The 19617-nt window shown below is 44.8% G+C and overlaps 1 protein-coding gene across 1 annotated transcript in view; it reads left to right on the forward strand.

Annotated features, from left to right (window-relative positions):
* The window catches only part of OPRD1 (opioid receptor delta 1), a 38805-nt gene extending 19526 nt beyond the window's left edge, over positions 1-19279 (forward strand). Inside the window, exons 2-3 of the mRNA XM_079986218.1 lie at positions 14082-14431; positions 16190-19279. Of these exons, the coding sequence (XP_079842344.1) occupies positions 14082-14431; positions 16190-16722 (883 nt within the window). The 3' untranslated portion in view covers positions 16723-19279. The remainder of the gene's footprint in view (positions 1-14081; positions 14432-16189) is intronic.
* The last annotated feature ends 338 nt before the right edge of the window (positions 19280-19617 follow it).

Here is a 19617-nt window from a genome sequence, read left to right on the forward strand (position 1 = left end):
TACTGGGCTAGATGAGCTTTCGGCCAGACTCAGCAGGGTTCTTCTTGTGTTCAACCAGACAAAGTGTGGAGAACATGAAAGTTCACAGGTAGCCACAAGCAGCAAAGTTTCAATAGGGGTAGGGGATGGGGAGGAACCAACAGCAACCAGAAAAATCCCCAGCCTCATCAAATTTATGAACTCCCCCCCTGAAAAATGCTCAAAATGCACCTCCACTTCAGCAGCCCATGAAGACTGCACGTTGTGCATATTCTGTCAACTTACCGTATTTTTCCGTGTATAAGATTAGGTTTTCCCCCCTTAAAAATAATGTCAAAAATTAGGGGGTGTCTTATGCACAAGGCCATCTCCCCCCATTTTCTTAAATCTGAGTTCCCCAAAATAGGGGCCATCTTATACATGGGGGCGACTTATAGACAGAAAAATATGGTAAGTTGCCATTCTTCTTTGGTTGGTACCTCGCTCGTTTTCCATTTTGGGGCTAACAAAACATGGGCCGCAGTAGTAGCATACATAAATAACCTTTTTTGACACCTGGAAATTTCAGTCTGAATTATCCCCAATAGAAAGGAATCTGGGGGTTTTTTTTGGGGGGGAGTACTTGTAAACATTTTTTTTCAATTCATTATGGATCATTTCCCAATACTCTTTTACCCTTTTACAAGTCCACCACATATGAAAGAACGTTCCCTCCACCTCTTTGCATCTCCAGCACTTATCTGATTCAGTCTTATACCTCTTAGAAAGCCTGCTCGGAATTAAATACCATCTGTGAATCATTTTCAGGTAGTTCTCCTTCAAAGAAAAACATGCTGTAAACCTCAAGTCACTTTTCCAGAGAGTTTTCCCCAGAGGTTAAAATCTATATTGTGTCCTATATCTATTGCCCAGTGTGTCATTGGAGTTTTAACAAGCTCATCTTTTGTTTCTCAGTCTAATAACAGATTATACATTTTAGACAAAAGTTTCTCTTTGTTTTGTAGAAGTTCGTTTTCAAATTTGAGCTTTGGTCTGAAAAACCATTTTTTCTGTCTAATTTAAACATTTCATGTAACCGATGGTATTGTAACCAATCCATTAACATGGCTCCTGACATTTTCCATTGACTTCAGTTTAGGTTCCCCCCCCCCCAGTAGAGTGGAGCAATTCCCTGTAAGTCACCCACTGACTATCCATATTAACTCTCTTAATTGTAATAGCCTTCATAGGAGATAGCCGTAAAGGTGTTTTCCTTTCCAGCAGATTTTTATATTTCTCCCAAACGCTATACAGATTCTTCCTAAGAATATGGTTCATAAAACTTTTATAAAATTTCACCTTCCCATAGGCATGCATGCCAGCCGAATTTTAAGTCATGACCTTCTAAGTGCAGGATGTCTGGGCAAGGGGAGACATCATGCCCTTCTTTGTTTTTCCCTCCAAAGGTGGGCACACTGCTTCATTCCAAAGCAGGGCAGGGCCTATAGCTTCCCGCTGAAATTCTGTAAATATTTCATGCCACAATTGTTCCAAATCTTTTTTTATCTCTCCCTCTTCTGTTGTGCTGTAGCACAAGGGCGCCCCACTAAACGGCAATAATACAATGACATTAGGGAAGCACTGCAGAGCAGCTAACCAACCAGAATGATGTGTGGATGGTCCAGTATAAATCCACCGCTAATGAACTATTATTGTGTCAATGACATGTTGAGGTATACATCCACAAAACAATCCATTGATCTGGAGGTACCGAAGGCGCATTGTCTTCTGTGAGTGAAGACACGGGGCAAGTAACTCGTCTGTGTATTGCATAATTACTGAGAATCTGTAGAGAGTGAATGAATGAAAGAGAAGCAGTCAGAGTAAATAAAATCCAATCCGATAGCCACCATGTCTGATCCATTTGCAAATAGCTAAGAACGCATGTCAACTTTCTCTCTCTCTCTCTTTACATTACTAATGTGGTTGATCTTTCCGTCTAGGAACCTTTGATCATATCAAGACCCCTGCACAGGCACTCAACTGTCCTTTCCATTTCTTCTTATCTTTTTGGTCCTGCTTAGCTAGCTGAGAACTTTCATGTTTTCCAGAAAAGTCATTTCCGTCGGTTATAGTGCAATCAGAACATGATGAATGAGCTGGGCATGGGAGAGAAGGGGCATCTCTGTCTTCCACGCAGCTGCTCAAGGCACAAGAGCCTTGTTAGGAAACGTCAACACTTGAGGAGGAGGAGAAGGGGGAAATTCTCACTATCTTCTGCAGTGTTTATCATTAGCAACAGCAGCAATGATGCAATTCTGTTCCATTTTATTTCCATGTTAACAGCCTCGCACAAAGTTGCACAGCATGAAATGAAATAATAAGCATAGGAGCCAACTCCTAAGTATGGAGGTCCCTTTGGTGCCCCCAATAATTTTTTTTAGGGGGCTAGACCCTCCCAAGTTAATGAGCATTACCATTCAAATGGTGCGCATGTGCTGCATCTTGTGATTGATTATGTGGGGCCGGGCTTACCTGCCCCCCACCTCATATTTTATTCAAGTTGGCAACCCTGCATTCAAGAGTGTGGGGGGAAAGAAAGAGTATGGGCTGGATGGACCTACTTTGGGCCACACCTTCTGGAGCCATATTTTCCCCACCATTGCTTAAAAAATAAATAAATAAATAAATCATTGCCTTCCTTCATCCTTGCACTGCCTCCTTAAATCTTAAATCCCTTCCAAATGTGTCTCTAAATTCATTGTGTCTTTAACTAGCTGCTTAATCACTACAAATCATGATACATCAGGGACACGCCAGTTACAAGGGCAGAGCGGCTCCATATGCTTGGCAGTTCTCGAAGTCTTCCATCATAGAAACTGCCTTTTCATCTCCTGCCCGCCTTGTCCTTCATATCGTCCTTGGCTGGTATAGAATTCTCAGCTGCCAGGAAATAGACTTGACACCCAAAACAACAGTAAAACTCATGAAGGTTTCCAAGGCAGCTCTGGATAGCAGCCCATCTCGTCGCTTCTAGCAGGAAACCAAGCACATATGCTTCAAGGCTTATACTGGTCCCCAGTCAAGTCGCTTCCAGACAACCTGTTTATCCTGATTTGTTTGCAGAAAGTCTGTGGGGAGGTTTTGTGATGATGGTTGTTTATTGGAAATCCCATTTTGGTTTGTTTGTAGGGAGGGAACACAATACCACATCAAGCACTTGGTGTTTTCCAGCACACCTTTTCCCCCATCACTTTCCTTTCTGCAAAAGTCTGCTGTTTTGTTTTTAAACAGAAACAAGTCTGTTGCACAAGAGGGCAAGAAGTGCAAATCCAGAAGGCACCCTCAATGAATCCAGACATAAAAGTATGTGACTCCATCTGTTGGGGATTCTTTAGCTGTGATTCCCCCAAATATTCAAGTATCCATTCTTTACCTTTTCCAGTGCACGGACAAAGGTTTTGCAAGGTCTAGCTCATATTATTATTATTATTATTATTATTATTATTATTATTATTATTATGCTTGAGCCCATAGCCTTAGAATAAGAATGCCACTGAACTGCAAACAGCTGCCAACTATCCTTTTCATCCAGGAAAATATTGTGGAAAATGTATTCAGTGCATGTACCAAGATATTAGCTCCAACTCACAATCTGTTTTTTGATGCACACATCAGCACTGAACATTGCTCACTGTGGCCCAGAAGAGTTATTTGGCAAATAATCTTGCAGTTACGTGCAGGAAACTGGCTCAGCCTGATTGTAATCTCTGTGCTCCTGCTAATCTTACCTCTGCTTACTCCACAAGTTTGTGATATCAGCAGGGTTTAGCTCAAGCCAGAGATCTGCCTGGTACGGAGTCCTGAGCCAAAAAAAAATCCCACTGAATCAGATCACGTTAGGAATTTAGGAAGCTGCTGCATGCCGAGTCAGGTTCATCCCATCTTACTCTGTATTGTCTGCACTGACTGGCAGTGGCTCTCCAGGGTTTTAGATAAGGAATATTCCCAGCCCTGCCTGGAGATGCCAGAAATGTAACCTGGAAGCTTATGCACACAAAGCAGACCCTCTGCCACTACATGATGGCTCTTCCCACATTCAGAGCATCATCACAGCTGGACTCATGCCACGGCAATTTTAGGGAGGGTTGCCAGATGAAAGAGCACCATTCAAAGGTACCCTGCCAATTCCATATTCATGGAGGCCATTGAGCAAGTGTCCTGCCCACTCCTCCTTGCCACAGCCAGCCCTGCCCATCATTCGTTTGCCCTCTTCTTCTTGGGTCTAATGTGATTGGCCACCCAGAGGCAAAGGCTAAGACGGAACAGAGACAGCTGCCTGCTCTCTGTGCTCCTGTCACTGCACATTCCACCATGGAGGAGACATGTGCAGGCAGAACTATCTGTAGGGAGGAACAGCAGAGCAAGAGAGCTCTAAGGTTAGCAGTGGGTCCCTTGCTGGAGCACAGGCCTTGGCAGGTGCCTGATGATGTCAACTCCTGAGCCCTGTCACAAAAACTTTCAACAAACATCGTCTACGCACATTTTTCATTGCATTCTTAAGAACTAGGAAATTGCCTTTAAAATCAGCAGCAGCAAAACTCCAGTTCTTAGCATGCCAGATTAAAATTCTGCTTCCCATATGAAATCCTGCATGGTGTGGTGGTGCGATCATAAAATTGCTTGAATGCAAAAAATGTTGCTGCAAAACTGCATGACGATATTCAGAGAAAGGTGAGTTCTGAAGGATAGCTCTGTTTCAGTTCACATATTGCTTTGGGAAATTTCGTAGGTTTGCATTAGAATGCTAACCAAGCTAGAATTCTTCCCCAGACCTAGGAAGCAATATTCTAGTCCTCATTAATGACAGATTTGCAAGTGAGGAGGAAATGTTTGTTGACATTTCAGAAGCTGCAGAAACTAATGAGGAAGACAAGTCTTGAACAAGTCTTTGCTACTTTCCATAACTAGAAGTAGAACAAGTGAGACAAGAAGCCAAATAGTTGCAAAACGATATGAGTGACATGATATAATGCACCTTTTCATAGAATCATAGAATCATAGAGTTGGAAGAGACCACAAGGGCCATCGAGTCCAACCCCCTGCCAAGCAGGAAACACCATCAGAGCACTCCTGACATATGGTTGTCAAGCCTCTGCTTAAAGACCTCCAAAGAAGGAGACTCCACCACACTCCTTGGCAGCAAATTCCACTGTCGAACAGCTCTTACTGTCAGGAAGTTCTTCCTAATGTTTAGGTGGAATCTTCTTTCTTGTAGTTTGGAACCATTGCTCCGTGTCCGCTTCTCTGGAGCAGCAGAAAACAACCTTTCTCCCTCCTCTATGTGACATCCTTTTATATATTTGAACATGGCTATCATATCACCCCTTAACCTCCTCTTCTCCAGGCTAAACATGCCCAGCTCCCTTAGCCGTTCTTCATAAGGCATCGTTTCCAGGCCTTTGACCATTTTGGTTGCCCTCCTCTGGACACGTTCCAGTTTGTCAGTGTCCTTCTTGAACTGTAGTGCCCAGAACTGGACACAGTACTCCAGGTGAGGTCTGACCAGAGCAGAATACAGTGGCACTATTACTTCCCTTGATCTAGATGCAATACTCCTATTGATGCAGCCCAGAATTGCATTGGCTTTTTTAGCTGCCGCGTCACACTGTTGGCTCATGTCAAGTTTGTGGTCAACCGAGACTCCTAGATCCTTTTCACATGTACTGCTCTCAAGCCAGGTGTCTTTTCTTGGTGGAGGGTTGATATTCCCTTAGCATAACAATTTAACATGAACATTTTCACATGAGTAATTAAAAATAGATTTGGACCACAAATCCTTCAAAAATAAGTTATGAAACTTGATGGTAGGATCTTTTATTTTTCCGTCTCTGTCAAGTCAGACAATCATTCCCAATCTAGTTGCAGGTGTTAATTGGGCACATCTGTCTGACAGCTAAAATGTCTCTAGCTAACGTCTACAGGTGGATTTTCACCTTTTGCAGAGATACTTTCATCTCTGAGTCCCTATTAAGCAAAGAAGCACAGACAGGAGCCAATAAGGAGTGTACAAATGGAATCTTTTAAGACAGGTGTTTTCAAAATCAGAGAAAGAGAGAGAGATTCTGAACATAACAGGAATATTTAAGTACAGGCTGTCAGTTTATTTCAAGCTGAAAATATACCCAAAAATCAAAAACCAAAGTTTTAAAAATGAAAAGCAATGTTTTTCATGAGTAGAAGGGTAAAACTTGAAAATTTCCATCATATATGAAATTTGGCAACTGTGAAAGTGAACTATCTTATTTGACAGGACCATTGATGGAAATGTCTCCCGGAGGAGTCTCTAAATTCCGGTTGATTATGGAAGGATGAACAGAACAGGAAAGAGTATGGTGGTGAGATTTGTCGAGGGATGGGGGCTTAAATAAAAAGCTTGACATTTCTCTCAGTAGGGCTAAGCCAGAGGCCAGCAAACTAAGGCTCAGGGGCCAGATGCGGCCCACTGGGCTCATTAATCTGGCCCGCGAACCTTGCGAACCCACCCGCTCAGTCAGTCCCCACGCTAAACTGGCATGGCGTGGAGGCCTCACCGCATGGGGACTGACCTCCACGATGCTGGTGCGGCTTCAGATTGGCTGCAGGAAGCTCCTGAAACCAATCCGAAGCTACAGACACCTCTGGGCATCGCCTCTTCCTTCCCGCTGAGATGGCTGTATATGACCAATAGCTGAGCGGGAGGAAGTGTCAGCGGTGGAGAGGCTGCCTCTGCTGCCCAGGCCAGCGGCATGGACTCTGCGCCCTGCAGACCCCTGGCAGAGGCAGAGGATGATGACAGTGCTGCCGAAGATGAGGCGGCATCGGCGGCTGCGGCATGAGTGGCGGGGGGGGGGTCCTTTCGGGAGGGGGTGATTTTGGGAGAGTTGAGCCTGGCCCCCCACAAGTCTTGAGGGACAGTGAACTGGTCCTCTCCTGAAAAAATGTTGACCCTTGGGCTAAGCCCTAATGGATCAGCGCCCACTGGGCACTGCTGGGCACAGTGAGACTTCATAGAATCTGCAAGCCTGCCGCCAGCTTTGGAATAGGAAATTAACCCAAGGCATAGGTTAGTTAAACAGAGAACCAAAGCTTAGGCTTTCCAAATATTGCTTCAGATTTGGGGGGGGTGAGCCAAGGGGTCGGCAAAGGCCCCCTAGGAGTGATCCAGAATTCATAGAGGCCACATCCAAAGTGTTTAATTGGACCCTGAAGTGAAGTGTGGGTGAGGGAGCTCACACAGCCCTAGCCAGCCCTGCACTTCCCATCATCTCCAGAGAGCATGGCCAACGGTCAGGGATGATGGGAGTTGTAGTGCAACTAGGTCTGGAGAGTTATAGGTTCCCCATCCTGCCATACCAAATTAATCAGAAGTAAATCATGTTCAATTCAATGGGGCTTGTTTTTAAGTAATTCTGTGTAGCTGGGATGGGGAATCTGTGGCCTTCAAGATGCTGTGGAGCTACATCACTCCTGAGCACTGACCATGTTGACAGAGGCTGATGGGAGCTGGAGTCCCACAGCATATGGATGATCATGGGTTCCTCACCCCCAATTTATGAGATCACACTGTTAGGCACCTATCAAGCCTCCCTCTGACATCTGGTATCTTTACTGCCATGCAAACAAAAGAACCGCTAGACTTTCATCTCTGCATCCTGTAACTGCTGTTTCTTCAAATTGCAATTGAATGGTTCTGGTTTCTACACTACTTGTTTCACTCTGAGCAGTGGGAGGGAGGGAGGACGATCAGGTCAAACCGGGAGGAGGTGCTGCTGCCTTTATTGCTCTGAGCCTTTTCATTACAGGAGAGACTAATTGCGACTCAAGTTCAACTCTGTGGTTTGGAACTTAACCTTGATGCAGACTTTAAATGCTGCCTGTGTTGGAGGGAATGTCAGGGAGGGAGTTCTACCTATCGGTGGCACATGGTGGGTAATAGTCAGGAAATTAATTAGAAAGATTGGCATATTAGACAAAAGGAAAAGCAACCTTCGGTCCTTTGAAACCTGTATGCTTGTGAGCATAAGTTTAGACATCTCTGACAGGTCTGGAAAATTGATGCTGCTATGTAAGAACTTAAGAAAAGCCCTGCTGGATCAGACCCATCTAGTCCAGCATCTTGTTCTCACAGCGGCCAATGAGATGCTTCTGGGAATCCTGCTGGCAGAACCTGAACTCTCTCCACTAGTGATTACCAGCAACTGGGATTCAGAGGCAAACTGCATCTAGCAGTGGAGATAATGTTGAATTAAAATGCAGGTGATGGTCCAGCTGGGTTGTGTACATGGAAAGCAGGGAGATGGGACCACCTTGTCCTTCACCTCAAGCAGAAAAAAATGTCTTGGGCATCTAGTATTTCTCATTCGGGGGTATCCAACATGGTACCCTTCCCAGATGTTGTGGACGACAATTTCCATCATCCCTGATCTTTGACCGTGCTGGCTTGAGTTTGATGGGACTTGTTGCCATCCAACAACATCTGTTGGCTCCCCTTGTGCTAGTTCCACCCTTTGCTTATTATTCGTTCAGTGTTAAAGAGAAGAGACTGGGGAGAGAGGTAAAGATGAACAAAGAAGATCGCAATAATATAATTATGATCTCTTCTCTTGGTACAGTTCAGAGGTAGATCATGTCCCAAGTGTCTGGAGTTCTTCTCTTCCATGGCAATTGACTGATACTGTTCATAGTATTAGTCTGATAATATCTCACCAGCAAAAGCCTTCAGCCTGGATTTCAGCCAGCAGGACTAATGTCTTCTACTGGCCTTGGGTGGAAGGCAGCGGTAGATAAAAATCAAGCTGACACATAATCCCTAAAGGAAGAAGTCCAGCCACGATCAGTTGAGTCCCCCCCCCCCCCGCATTGCTTGTCAGCAAGATGTTTCTAAGACACCAGAGGAGAGTTTCCCAAAATGCCACTCAGTGACATTGATTTGCAGTGGAATGCATAAATTGCCTCCATTGACAACTTTATTGTTAGATGGCATGTCTGCCTGAGATGGCAAAGTGGGAAATGGTTATAGCTGTGATAGAGCACCTGCTTTGCATGCAGAAGGTCCCAGCTTCCCTCCCTGACATCTCCAGGAATATCTGCCAGTCAGTGTAGACAATACTGAGCTAGATGGGCCAATGATCTGACTCGGTATAAGACTATGTCTGCCTGCCTGTCGTATTTCATTACTGATGGCTGTCCTGCATATGCAAAACTCTATGGGTCTGCCCCATTGCTTCCCTTTTCACTTCTCACTAAATGTGTTGGAGTTTCTGTGTGCAGTGCTTGCTGCCTCTGGATCCTCTCTCTCACTCAGCATCCAACCATTCTGCCCCCAACTTCATCCTCTGACCTGTCTTCCATGTCCCACCACCACTGCTCTGGCTCTGATCCTTCCTCTTCTGAGGCTTCGGGGGCGGGGGTTCCTCCAGCTAGAGCCTCCCACTAATCCTCATCATCCAGCCAGTCCCTGACAAACTGGTGGGCACCCCACAAGCTGCACTTCTTGCATTCCAACTATTAGGTGGCTGGAAGAGCACACTCTGTCCTAACAGAATGGTCCTGGCATCGCTCTGCAGGCAGCTGGAGGCCAGCAGAGGCAGGCAGAAAGAAACCAGCACCCAATCCAACCTCTTGCTCCCCCACATCTTGCTCCACATCCCATCACAAAGGGGGTTTGGACCTCTCCCTTATTTGTGCTGTCTTGGTTGTATTTGTTAGCTGTGTGAGCTGCCCTGGCAACATTTACAAGTACGGTGGCACAGTCATGTTCAGATTAGATTAAAACGCAAACACTAAAAGACTAGAAGCTGAGCATTTGGAAGGAACAAGTCCCTTCTGGTTTTGTTACTAGATTCAGCAATAACACACACACACACACCCCAAACCCGTCTGCTTGCCTGCCCCCCTAGTTCTTTCTTGCAGGCAAAACAATCAGAATGTTGTGGGCTTCGTTATGCAATACTTGTAACATCGTTGGAGAGAACTGTAAAACTTCAAGCGATTATTGTTAATCAGGAAATTTTCGGGCGATCAGTTCCCCATGGTTACCAAAGAGATTTCTGAAAGCAAACCTGGCAGACAATAAAACAATTGATCATAATTATTTAGTCATGGGGAATTAGATTAAAAAGAAGAGACAAGGAGAGCAAAAATCCGTATGAAGGAGGAATGTGTGGCTGGTGCTGCAGCTGCAAAGATAGAGGGAAATTGATTTCTTTTTTGCCAAAGGAAAGTGGGGGCGGAGGGAAGGGGAGATAACTCTTGAAGCAATTTTGATGCTTCTTCCTTATGAATTCTCACACAATAGCCTTTACTCTCCCCTAAACATAAAATCCTATAAAAGGATCAGTCTTTCTTGTACAGATAGTGCTATTGGAGTGCTATTCGATGCGGGTGGTGCTGTGGTCTAAACAACCGGGCCTCTTGGGCTTGCTGATCAAAAGGTTGGTGGTTCAAATCCCTGTGATGGGGTGAGCTCCCATTGCTCTGTCCCAGCTCTTGCCAACCTAGCTGTTCGAAAGCATGCCAGTGCAAGTAGATAAATAGGTACCACTGTGTTGGGAAGGTAAATGGTGTTTCAATGCGCTCTGGTTTCCATCACAGTGTTCTGTTGCACCAGAAGCGGTTTAGTAATGCTGGCCACATGACCCGGAAAGCTAACTGTGGACCAACACTGGCTCTCTTGACCTAAAAGTGAGATGAGCGCACAACCCCATAGTCGCCTTTGACTGGACTTAACCGTTCAGGGGTCTTTAACCTTTTTACCTTTCTTGGAGCTGAAGTAGCTTTTGTGTAGGGAAGGATGGGGAACCTCAGGCTCAGGGGTCAGATGCAGCCCCCCCAAGCCTCTCTACCTGGCTCTTGAGGCTCTCCTCAGGTCACACACCCTCCCCAGCCACACCCCTCACTGCCCTGTTTCTCACCCTCTTTGAATGTTTTTGCTTGGCTGGAATATGCCTTTGAACTCTGTGAGTGCCTCTCGCTTGCCTGGGTGGAGAGGGCTGTGTGAGTGTGTGCAGAAACCATACACACACCATATATTGCTGCTGCTTTGGCCTCTGTTCTTGCACACCACTGGCATGTGGGCCTCACCAGCAGTCACCTCTTCAACAGCAGCAGCATGCATAGAGGCCCTTGTTTGTGTAGTTGTGCAAAAACTGAGGGCTCTCCAAGGACAGAAAAGGTGCTTTTCGTTGGGGCAATTGTAGCGACGCATAGAAAGGGGCTGCATGCAGATGGCCCTTTCTTCCATTCCCCTGACATTTCCTTCCCTGTTCACTTCTGCATTTTATGTTATCTTTTACATAATGGAAAAGCCGCTTCTGGAAGCCTGGTGAAATCTACTGGAAGTTTAGCACTCATTTCTGTGATCATTGTTTCTAGAGGAGGAAATATCAGTTTGCAACCCTGTTAACTCGGAAAATTTTATTTTGCAATTCCACGTGATGAAATTTGGGGGCAGTCTCGCAACAGACAGCTCTTTCCAACCGTTTGAAATGCAGCATGGCATGGCAGTATAGCTATCCAAAGGCTACAGTTCTATAATGCAACAGGTAGAGCGGCATAAAAGGAATGTGGTGTTTCTTGTGTTGACTGCATGTGATGACTGCATGAGTGGGCTTGAATGGTGGAACAGTACTTATTTATTTTTCTGTTCTAAAGTGTATCCCTGATGGCTGGTGTGCATGTGTATCAAGATAGCCTAGTCATTTTGTCACAATGTACAGAGAGATCAATATTGTTATCACTCCCCTCTTTGTGTAAATAACTGAGATACATGCTGGAACATTCTCATATGTATATCCTAAATGCTGCCTTTCCAAAATCAACTGAATCCTGGGTTTTCTGCTTTGCTTTCTAACTGCTCTGGTGACGATGCTTTTGAAAACCGATATCCAGGATTTAATGGGCCCTTAACAATATTCATGGGAAGAAGGAACAGGGCCAGAAAAATTAGACAAATGAAAGAAAAAGAATAACTGATGAAAGATATAAAACTTTTTTAAAAAATAAAAATCCTCCAAGGTTTAATGAAAATGGCAGTTTTCACAATGAAATTGTAAAACAGATTGCCTGGAAAGCGATGTTTCTCATTAGAAGTTTCTCAAGCAGAAGCTTGAGGGCCACCTTTCAAGATTGCTGCAGCAGCCAGCTTCCAAAAATAAACAGTGGGTTGGCTTAGTTGACCTCTAAGTTCTCTTGTAATTCTATGCTTTACTTTAAGTAGTCCAGCTGATTTGCTGGAAATGCAAAACTATCCCTTCTAACCCTCTTAAAAATCCCACCCAGATTTGGGCACATACTTACCGGCATTTAAGTCTTAGTGGTTCAGGCGGCTCGTAAGTGTGCATATTGGCCTATAATAAAAGAAAGCACTGGTTCCAATGTGACAGTAGAAACTACTGGGCATGTTTGGCAGCAGCATCTTTGAGATGTTCAACTTTTCCCCTGCAATGATGGAGGGAAACTGGCACTTGTTTGAGCCCTTTGCTTCCTTGAATAATTTAAGCATTCAAATCCATATTTAATGGATAAGTTCTTGTTCATCAAGACAGTAAAATGAAGAAAATGGATCCTGGTGGTAAAAAAGAGAGAAGAAAATCAAAGTTCTGGTCAGATATATTCCCTCTAGGAGAGATTAATGTGGGAAGGAAGGAAATGAAAGAATAAAGGCGAAAGATGAGGGAAGGAGGCAGAACAATAAGGAGCCTGCTGAGGAGAAACTATAGTCATTTCTTCGCTCTCCTTCCCCATGTTTCAATAAAAAATATATTGCATTTTCATTCCATCCTTCTTCCAAAGGGCTCAGTGGCCTCCCCCCCCACACACACACACAGACACTGGATCTTTCCTGACAGCCCTGTGAATAAGTTTGGGCTAATAAACAGCAACAGTCTCCAGGTCTTCCAGATGGTTTCATGGAGTAGGGTCTTCCAGCGCTAACATTTATTTATTGCATTTATTTTATTGCATTTATATCCACCTTTTTTTGTACAAGGAGCTCAAAGTGGTGCGCACAGTTCTCCCTCTCCTCATTTTATCCCCACAGTAGGTCAGGCTGAGAGGTGACTGGCTCAAGGTCACCCAGTGAGCTTCATAACCAAGTGGGGATTTGAACCCTGGTCTCCCAAGTCCTAGTCCAACACTCTAACCCCTACACCACACTGGCTCCTTATTCTAAAGGCTAGTCCAGCTTTTCCCAACCTTGGGTCCCCAGATCACCCTCCTGTCCTGTGATTTCCAGCAACAGGTATTCAGAAGCAAACTGCCTCCACCAGTGGGGGTACAACATAGACTGACCACAGTGGTCCATGTATTGGTAACTTCAAGGCTGGTTTACTGCAATGTGCTCTGTGTGGGGCTGCCCTTGGGTCTGGTTTGGAAGCTCCAGCTGGTGCAGAATGCAGTGACCAGACTGCTGATGAGAGTTTCTGGCTAAGAATGTGTAGCAGCATTGTTAAAACAGCTGCATCAGCTACCCACCTGCTACCCAGCCAAGTTCATGGTCCTTGCATTGACTTACAAAGTCCTACCAAAAGTGATTAGGAGGGGAGGATGCATATGGAATTAATTCTTTCCCAAGTTCAGCATGAACTGACCTGGCTGACACCTCCTGAACTAATGAGCATGAAATGCAGAGCTATCCTTATAATTTGGCAACTTCTCCAAACTTTGTGATGTAGTTGTTTGCTTTAAAAGGTAAAGAGACGCATATGTGTACTGATTTAGCAATGCAGCACTTGTGGGAAAAATATGGATTTTCATGCATTTTTTTATTAGAAAAGCAGATTAATGCCATTGGACCAGATGTATAAATGAATGCATTTGAAACTGACTGAGACCAGAGAAAGAATGATAAATCCATCCCCAGAGGTGGAGGCCTGAATTTCACATACTATTTTGAATTAACTGTATCATTAATTGCAGGCCTCTTTTTTCACATCAGCTAAACAAGGGTACAACAACAAAGCCGAGAAATCTGACAGCTTGGGGGCCTTTATTAATCTCAACCAGGAAACACCCATGCTTCCTGGGCAGAGAGCAAGCATAATCTACAGTTGAACGACTTTCCCTTTGTCTCCTCCCTGCAGATACACCAAGATGAAAACAGCCACCAATATCTACATCTTCAACTTGGCCTTGGCAGATGCCTTGGCCACTAGCACACTGCCCTTCCAGAGTGCTAAGTACCTGATGGAGACCTGGCCTTTTGGGGAGCTGCTCTGCAAGGTTGTCCTCTCCATTGACTACTACAACATGTTTACGAGCATCTTCACCCTCACCATGATGAGCGTGGACCGGTACATAGCGGTCTGCCATCCAGTCAAGGCCCTGGATTTCCGGACCCCAGCAAAAGCGAAGTTAATCAATGTTTGCATCTGGGTTCTTTCGTCTGTCATTGGGGTGCCCATCATGATCATGGCTGTCACCCGATCTCAAGGCAAGTGTCTTGTTGCCACATTCCAGTCAATCCTCCTTTGTGTGGGCTTTGGAAGGCAGAGACGCCACTTTCCTGCTCTCTAAACCACAGCCAGAGATGCCCATAAGGCTATACATAGATGTGTGTTATTTTATCAGTGAGTCTGCTGTAAAAGTTTCCTCACCACATTTTGGACACACGTAGAACTTTCTGACTTGAACTAAGCTTAGGGAACATTGGATCTTTCTGTTTTCAGTGGAAGGCATATTAGCACAGCACTGTTTCAAGCATGAGGCCACCTCCCCACACCACAATACTAATTGGCTAGTCCCTGTGTCAGTCATGAACCTCCTCAGACTTCTCAGAGCAGTTTTGAAACTGTTCTGCCACAAATAGCAGCTTTTTTCCTGCAATAGATAGAAAATCTCTCCCTCCCCAAAATAGTTCCTATGGGACCTTGGCAGAGGACAAAATAGTGTTTGGTTTTTCAAAAGTTAAAGAACCCTTCCCTGCACACCATATCCCCAACCTTGTTGCCTATTTAAAACCATATATCACCCATTTAAAGTATATTCAACCATCTAGTTATCAGGAGGTGGATCTGAAGAACCACCAAGAACAACAAAGCAAAAAAAAGGTAGTTCTAAACTACAGGACACTAAATACCACCACCTTGTCTAAACTCCAGGAAAAGGAGCTATATAAAAGCATGGTTCCAGAGACTCCTATTTCTGGAATGGGAAATGCAAGTCTCATGGGCTTATACTGTTCCGCCTCAAAGACAAAGCACGTGTCGAAAGTCCCAAATTCTTCTCCATCTCAGATTTTGATTCTGAGCCAGAGAAGATTCCCCTACTGGATGTGGAGGGCACAATGAGTCACATGGCTGAGATGGCGAATTGGGAGTGGCAGCTAGCTGGCCAGTTGATTGGTTAGCTCGCTAGCCCTGCCACCACTTCTCCCTACCAACTTCTGCCCCACCCTGCTGCTTTCCTCCAACCTTCATGGTAGCTGCCAACGAAGGCATGAGTGCTCAGTGCCTCGCTCTGAGAAATGGGTGAGGCACTGTGGGTGAAGTTGCTTGGAGTTACTGTTTAACATTTACCTTAAGTCTTTAAAGCCTCTTTGCTAGCAGTGAGCAAGCAACCAGGCCAGCAGGCAAGTTAGGTTGGAGGAAGCAGCAGGAAGATAGGTGGCGGAGGCAGTTTCAGGAGCTGCAATGTCTTGCACTGACCCTGCCTTTTGTGTGCTGGAGCAGTGAGAGGTAAATGTCCCTTCCTTCCTTGGCTGGCCACAGCCAGAACACCAGAAGAGGGCTGAAAGTCTTTGAAAGATCATGACAGGGAGGCAGGCTTGGGTGGTGAGGGAGAGAGCCTGTAGACTCACGGAGAAGAGCTTCCACTTGCATTATTGTTCTTGCTGCTGCTGCTGTTGTTGTTGCTATTAATATCAGTAGTAGTATTACTTGTATTATTAATATTAGTATTAGTATTAAAAAATGAAATCTGCTTTATTCGCTTTGTGAGTTCCAGTTAGTTGATTGAGTCATAAAGAAGACACTCTTAGGAATACTCCATTATGTTGGCATGAGTTAGGAGTTACAATATCAGGAAGTCCTGATATTCCTACATTTGCTTCAATGAACAGACAGCAGTGAAAATCAGCATCTGTGCCGATGGAGCCTTGGGAAATAATGTCCAAGCTGGACACCTCTCTATCTCTGTATCTCCATCTGCTGAATGAAAGTCACCTCACTCTCTTCCTCTCCTTTTGCTGCAGGTGGCATCGTGATGTGTCTCCTGCAGTTTCCTGAACCTCAGATCTACTGGGACACAGTCACCAAGATCTGCGTCTTCATCTTTGCCTTCTTGGTTCCCATCTTGGTCATCACCATCTGCTACGGGCTCATGATTCTCCGCCTGAAGAGCGTCCGCCTCCTCTCAGGCTCCAAGGAGAAGGACCGCAACCTGCGCCGTATCACACGCATGGTGCTGGTGGTGGTGGCTGCCTTCATCATCTGCTGGACACCCATCCAGATCTTTGTCATTGTTTGGACCCTGGTGGGCATCGACAAGAAGAACCCCTATGTGATGGCCAGCCTCCACTTTTGCATTGCCCTGGGTTACACCAACAGCAGCCTCAATCCTGTCCTCTATGCTTTCTTGGATGAGAACTTCAAGAGGTGCTTCCGAGAATTCTGCCTCCCCTTCCGGTCACACATGGAGCAGAGCAGCTTCAGCCGGGCCAGGAACACCACACGAGAGCGTGTCTCGACTTGCACTCCTTCTGAAGTCCTCAATAAGTCGGCATGACTAGACATGGACAGCCATAAGAGGGGCTCCCGTGGACGCAGAGTGGATGAACTGCAGTCAGAAGTGACCCAGGTCACAACTACAGAATTTTAACTGAACTGTAGGAATGGCCAGAAGGGGGAGAAAGGAGCAGTGCACAAACATTGTGGACTTTTGCAAGTAGTTGCAAATGTTAAGTCCCCCCTACAACCATGAACAGAGTACCCACAAGAGAGGTATCAACTGCCAAGTGATATTTGGGTGTGAATTTCTTTGGTTCTGAAGTGAATTCTTAAGACTGGCATTGATTCAATGTCTTTTACAGGGTTGATGTTTTCTTAATCATCCTGTGTCGGCTTTAAGTAATTTTGAAAAGTTCACTGCACATATCTTTGTTATGTTGTAGATGGTTGGGCCATTGATTAACACATCAGTGTTCATTCTGTTCCTCCATTCATTATTTGCTAGTATTTTGTAGGGATCTACGGTGGCTCTGTATACTTCCTGGATTACCAGACTGCACTGTTGAAGAGACATCTCAAGTCAGATCACTGACTCTCTAAACTTGCAAGTTGTTCTGTGGACTCTGTGTCCCCACTCAAAAATACACACTGCATTTCTTTTTTAATCAAAGCAAAACGAAACTGGCTAGGGAAATGCCCTGTAGAGGCAATTATTTTCCCAGAACACTCCATTCACAGTGATTTGGAGCGGAAATGTTGACTAAATATTAAAACAGTTTGTTCTTCACATGGATCATGTCCCGTTCCACCTGCTGCATCACCCCTTCTTCTATATACGTCAGTGGTGATATCTCTCTCCCTGAGGCAGAAGGGGTTGTATCCCCAAAAATCCAGCAGGGGAGCAAAAGTCCAACAACACATGGGGTAGTAAGGTTCTTGCTGGAGTGCATTGGCAGTTTCCCCATCCTAGTATTTCCTGAAGATTCTTGCTCTTTTCCCCACCCCTATCACCCCCTATGCATACTACTGTATCCACTCCAAAACGGTAATGCTTCCCTTGCAGGGGAACCAGTTCAACTATCATTCTGAAATTTGGTGTGCTTCATCCCATCATAAAGGCAGACTATGCCTGCAAATTGCATCACATGTTGGCAGAAAACAAAATACATTTTCTTTCTTTTCTAAATCAAACTTTAAAAGTGTCGTTCACACACACACTAAACCCTAGTTGTATCTCCTAACATTTTGCTGGCTTAATCCACTCTGGAGGAACTAACGTGCCTGCAAATTTCATCCACTCATATGAAAAAATATAGATAGATAGTCTTTTCTTTTAGATTCCTCGTTTTAGTGAAGATGGGGGAGCTTCATTCTCAACAAATATAATTTTGTCTCAAATTATGAGTCAAACTGGAAAACTACAGAGTGGCTCCAAAACTGCTGCTTCCCAAAGCTACAGATAAAAACTGAATCTTGTGGCCAGTGCACACCCTTAGTGTTTTGACTCCACTTTAGCAGATAATGGAAGTATTGAAGTGATGAAGTACAACACATTGCATAAGATAATGTTTTTGTTTCCTTTTGTTTTTTAGTGAACATGCCACTGGCTACCAAATTTAAATTCAGTTATTCATTCAGAGGAACAGATATTTGATTTTGATTTGCAGATTTGAAATAGTCAATTTATTCCAGCTCTTGCCAGGCGAGGAGAAGGGAATGCCACAGTACTGGGAAAGGACTCTAGACCTCCGCTGGTAAGAGCTTTATCACAAAGTAATCAGTACTGCTCAGCAACAGAAATGGGAATGTTGTGGTTTTTCATGCACTGCTCATCTGTGTTATTACAGTTTTATCTCTCTGTGATAAGCAAAAATTGGTAAACCCATTAACTTGCTTCTCTAATATGAGCTGCCCTTCTAGCTCTGGGAAGAGGACCATACACCCAATTGAACTCTGGACAGGGAGACAGAAATGAAAAGTTGGTGGCACCTCGTGCATGGGTGGCCTTTGGATCCTCCTCATAATCAACAGCAAGTTGCACCACTGCAGGGAGAGTCACTCTTTACCCTCGTTGCTCCACTGTGCCAAAGCAACACAAATCCAAGGAAGCCTGCAAGTTCAAATCAGGATTCTCCAATAGCACAAAAGCCTTCCTTCAATTGTGAAGGCTCCCTTCTCTTTTGTATTTTCCTCGCCGTTCTGACATTGGAACCCTGGGGAGCCAGCTAAAGCCTTGCTACATCCGCTCAGGAACTCCAGCAGCGAAGAAAGGCACACATTGAACTGCCCCTTATTGTACATATCAATGTCCCAGGAATGCCCCAGCGTTACTTGGGTGGCAGTTCCTGCGTGAAAAAGCTTTGGGACATCAGCAACTGAGGCCTGTGTGTCATTTTGGTGTGTCTGGTGTTCAACCGCTTTCTGCATTGTTGTTTACTACTGCCTTACCCCCATGCGAGTCAGATGGCCCCTCAGCTTCTCCGGTGTGATATCTGACCTACCTAGGTCACAGTATCTGGAGTGGGGGGGGGGGGGGTTGGTGGCAAAACACAAATCTAGACAAGGAACATTTGTATTTCGAAAACAAAACTGACTCAATAAAAGGGGTCAATGAACTGCAAAGTATTTGATATTTATTTTGATTTATTTCAATCTGCCGTACCTCAAGGATTTAGTGCAGCACCCCAGAATCCTGTTTTGCAATGCTCATCACTTTGCATCCTATTAGGTAGGCACAGTCACAGCAAGTGCAGCAAGGTAGTGGACCTTTTTCAGACTAAGTCCTACTTTCACCTTGTGGAAACCTGTTGGGAGCAGCACTCCAGTCGTGGGCAGGACTGAACCCAAAGCTGTTTCCCATGGAAACGGTGTCATGCCATTTCACTCAAGTGTCACCTCCCATTTTTGCCATAGATTTTCCTTTCAAAGTTTGTAAAATAAAGAAATAAAAATG

This window comes from Podarcis cretensis, assembly GCF_951804945.1.
Source record: "Podarcis cretensis genome assembly, chromosome: 8".
Lineage (NCBI taxonomy): Eukaryota > Metazoa > Chordata > Lepidosauria > Squamata > Lacertidae > Podarcis > Podarcis cretensis.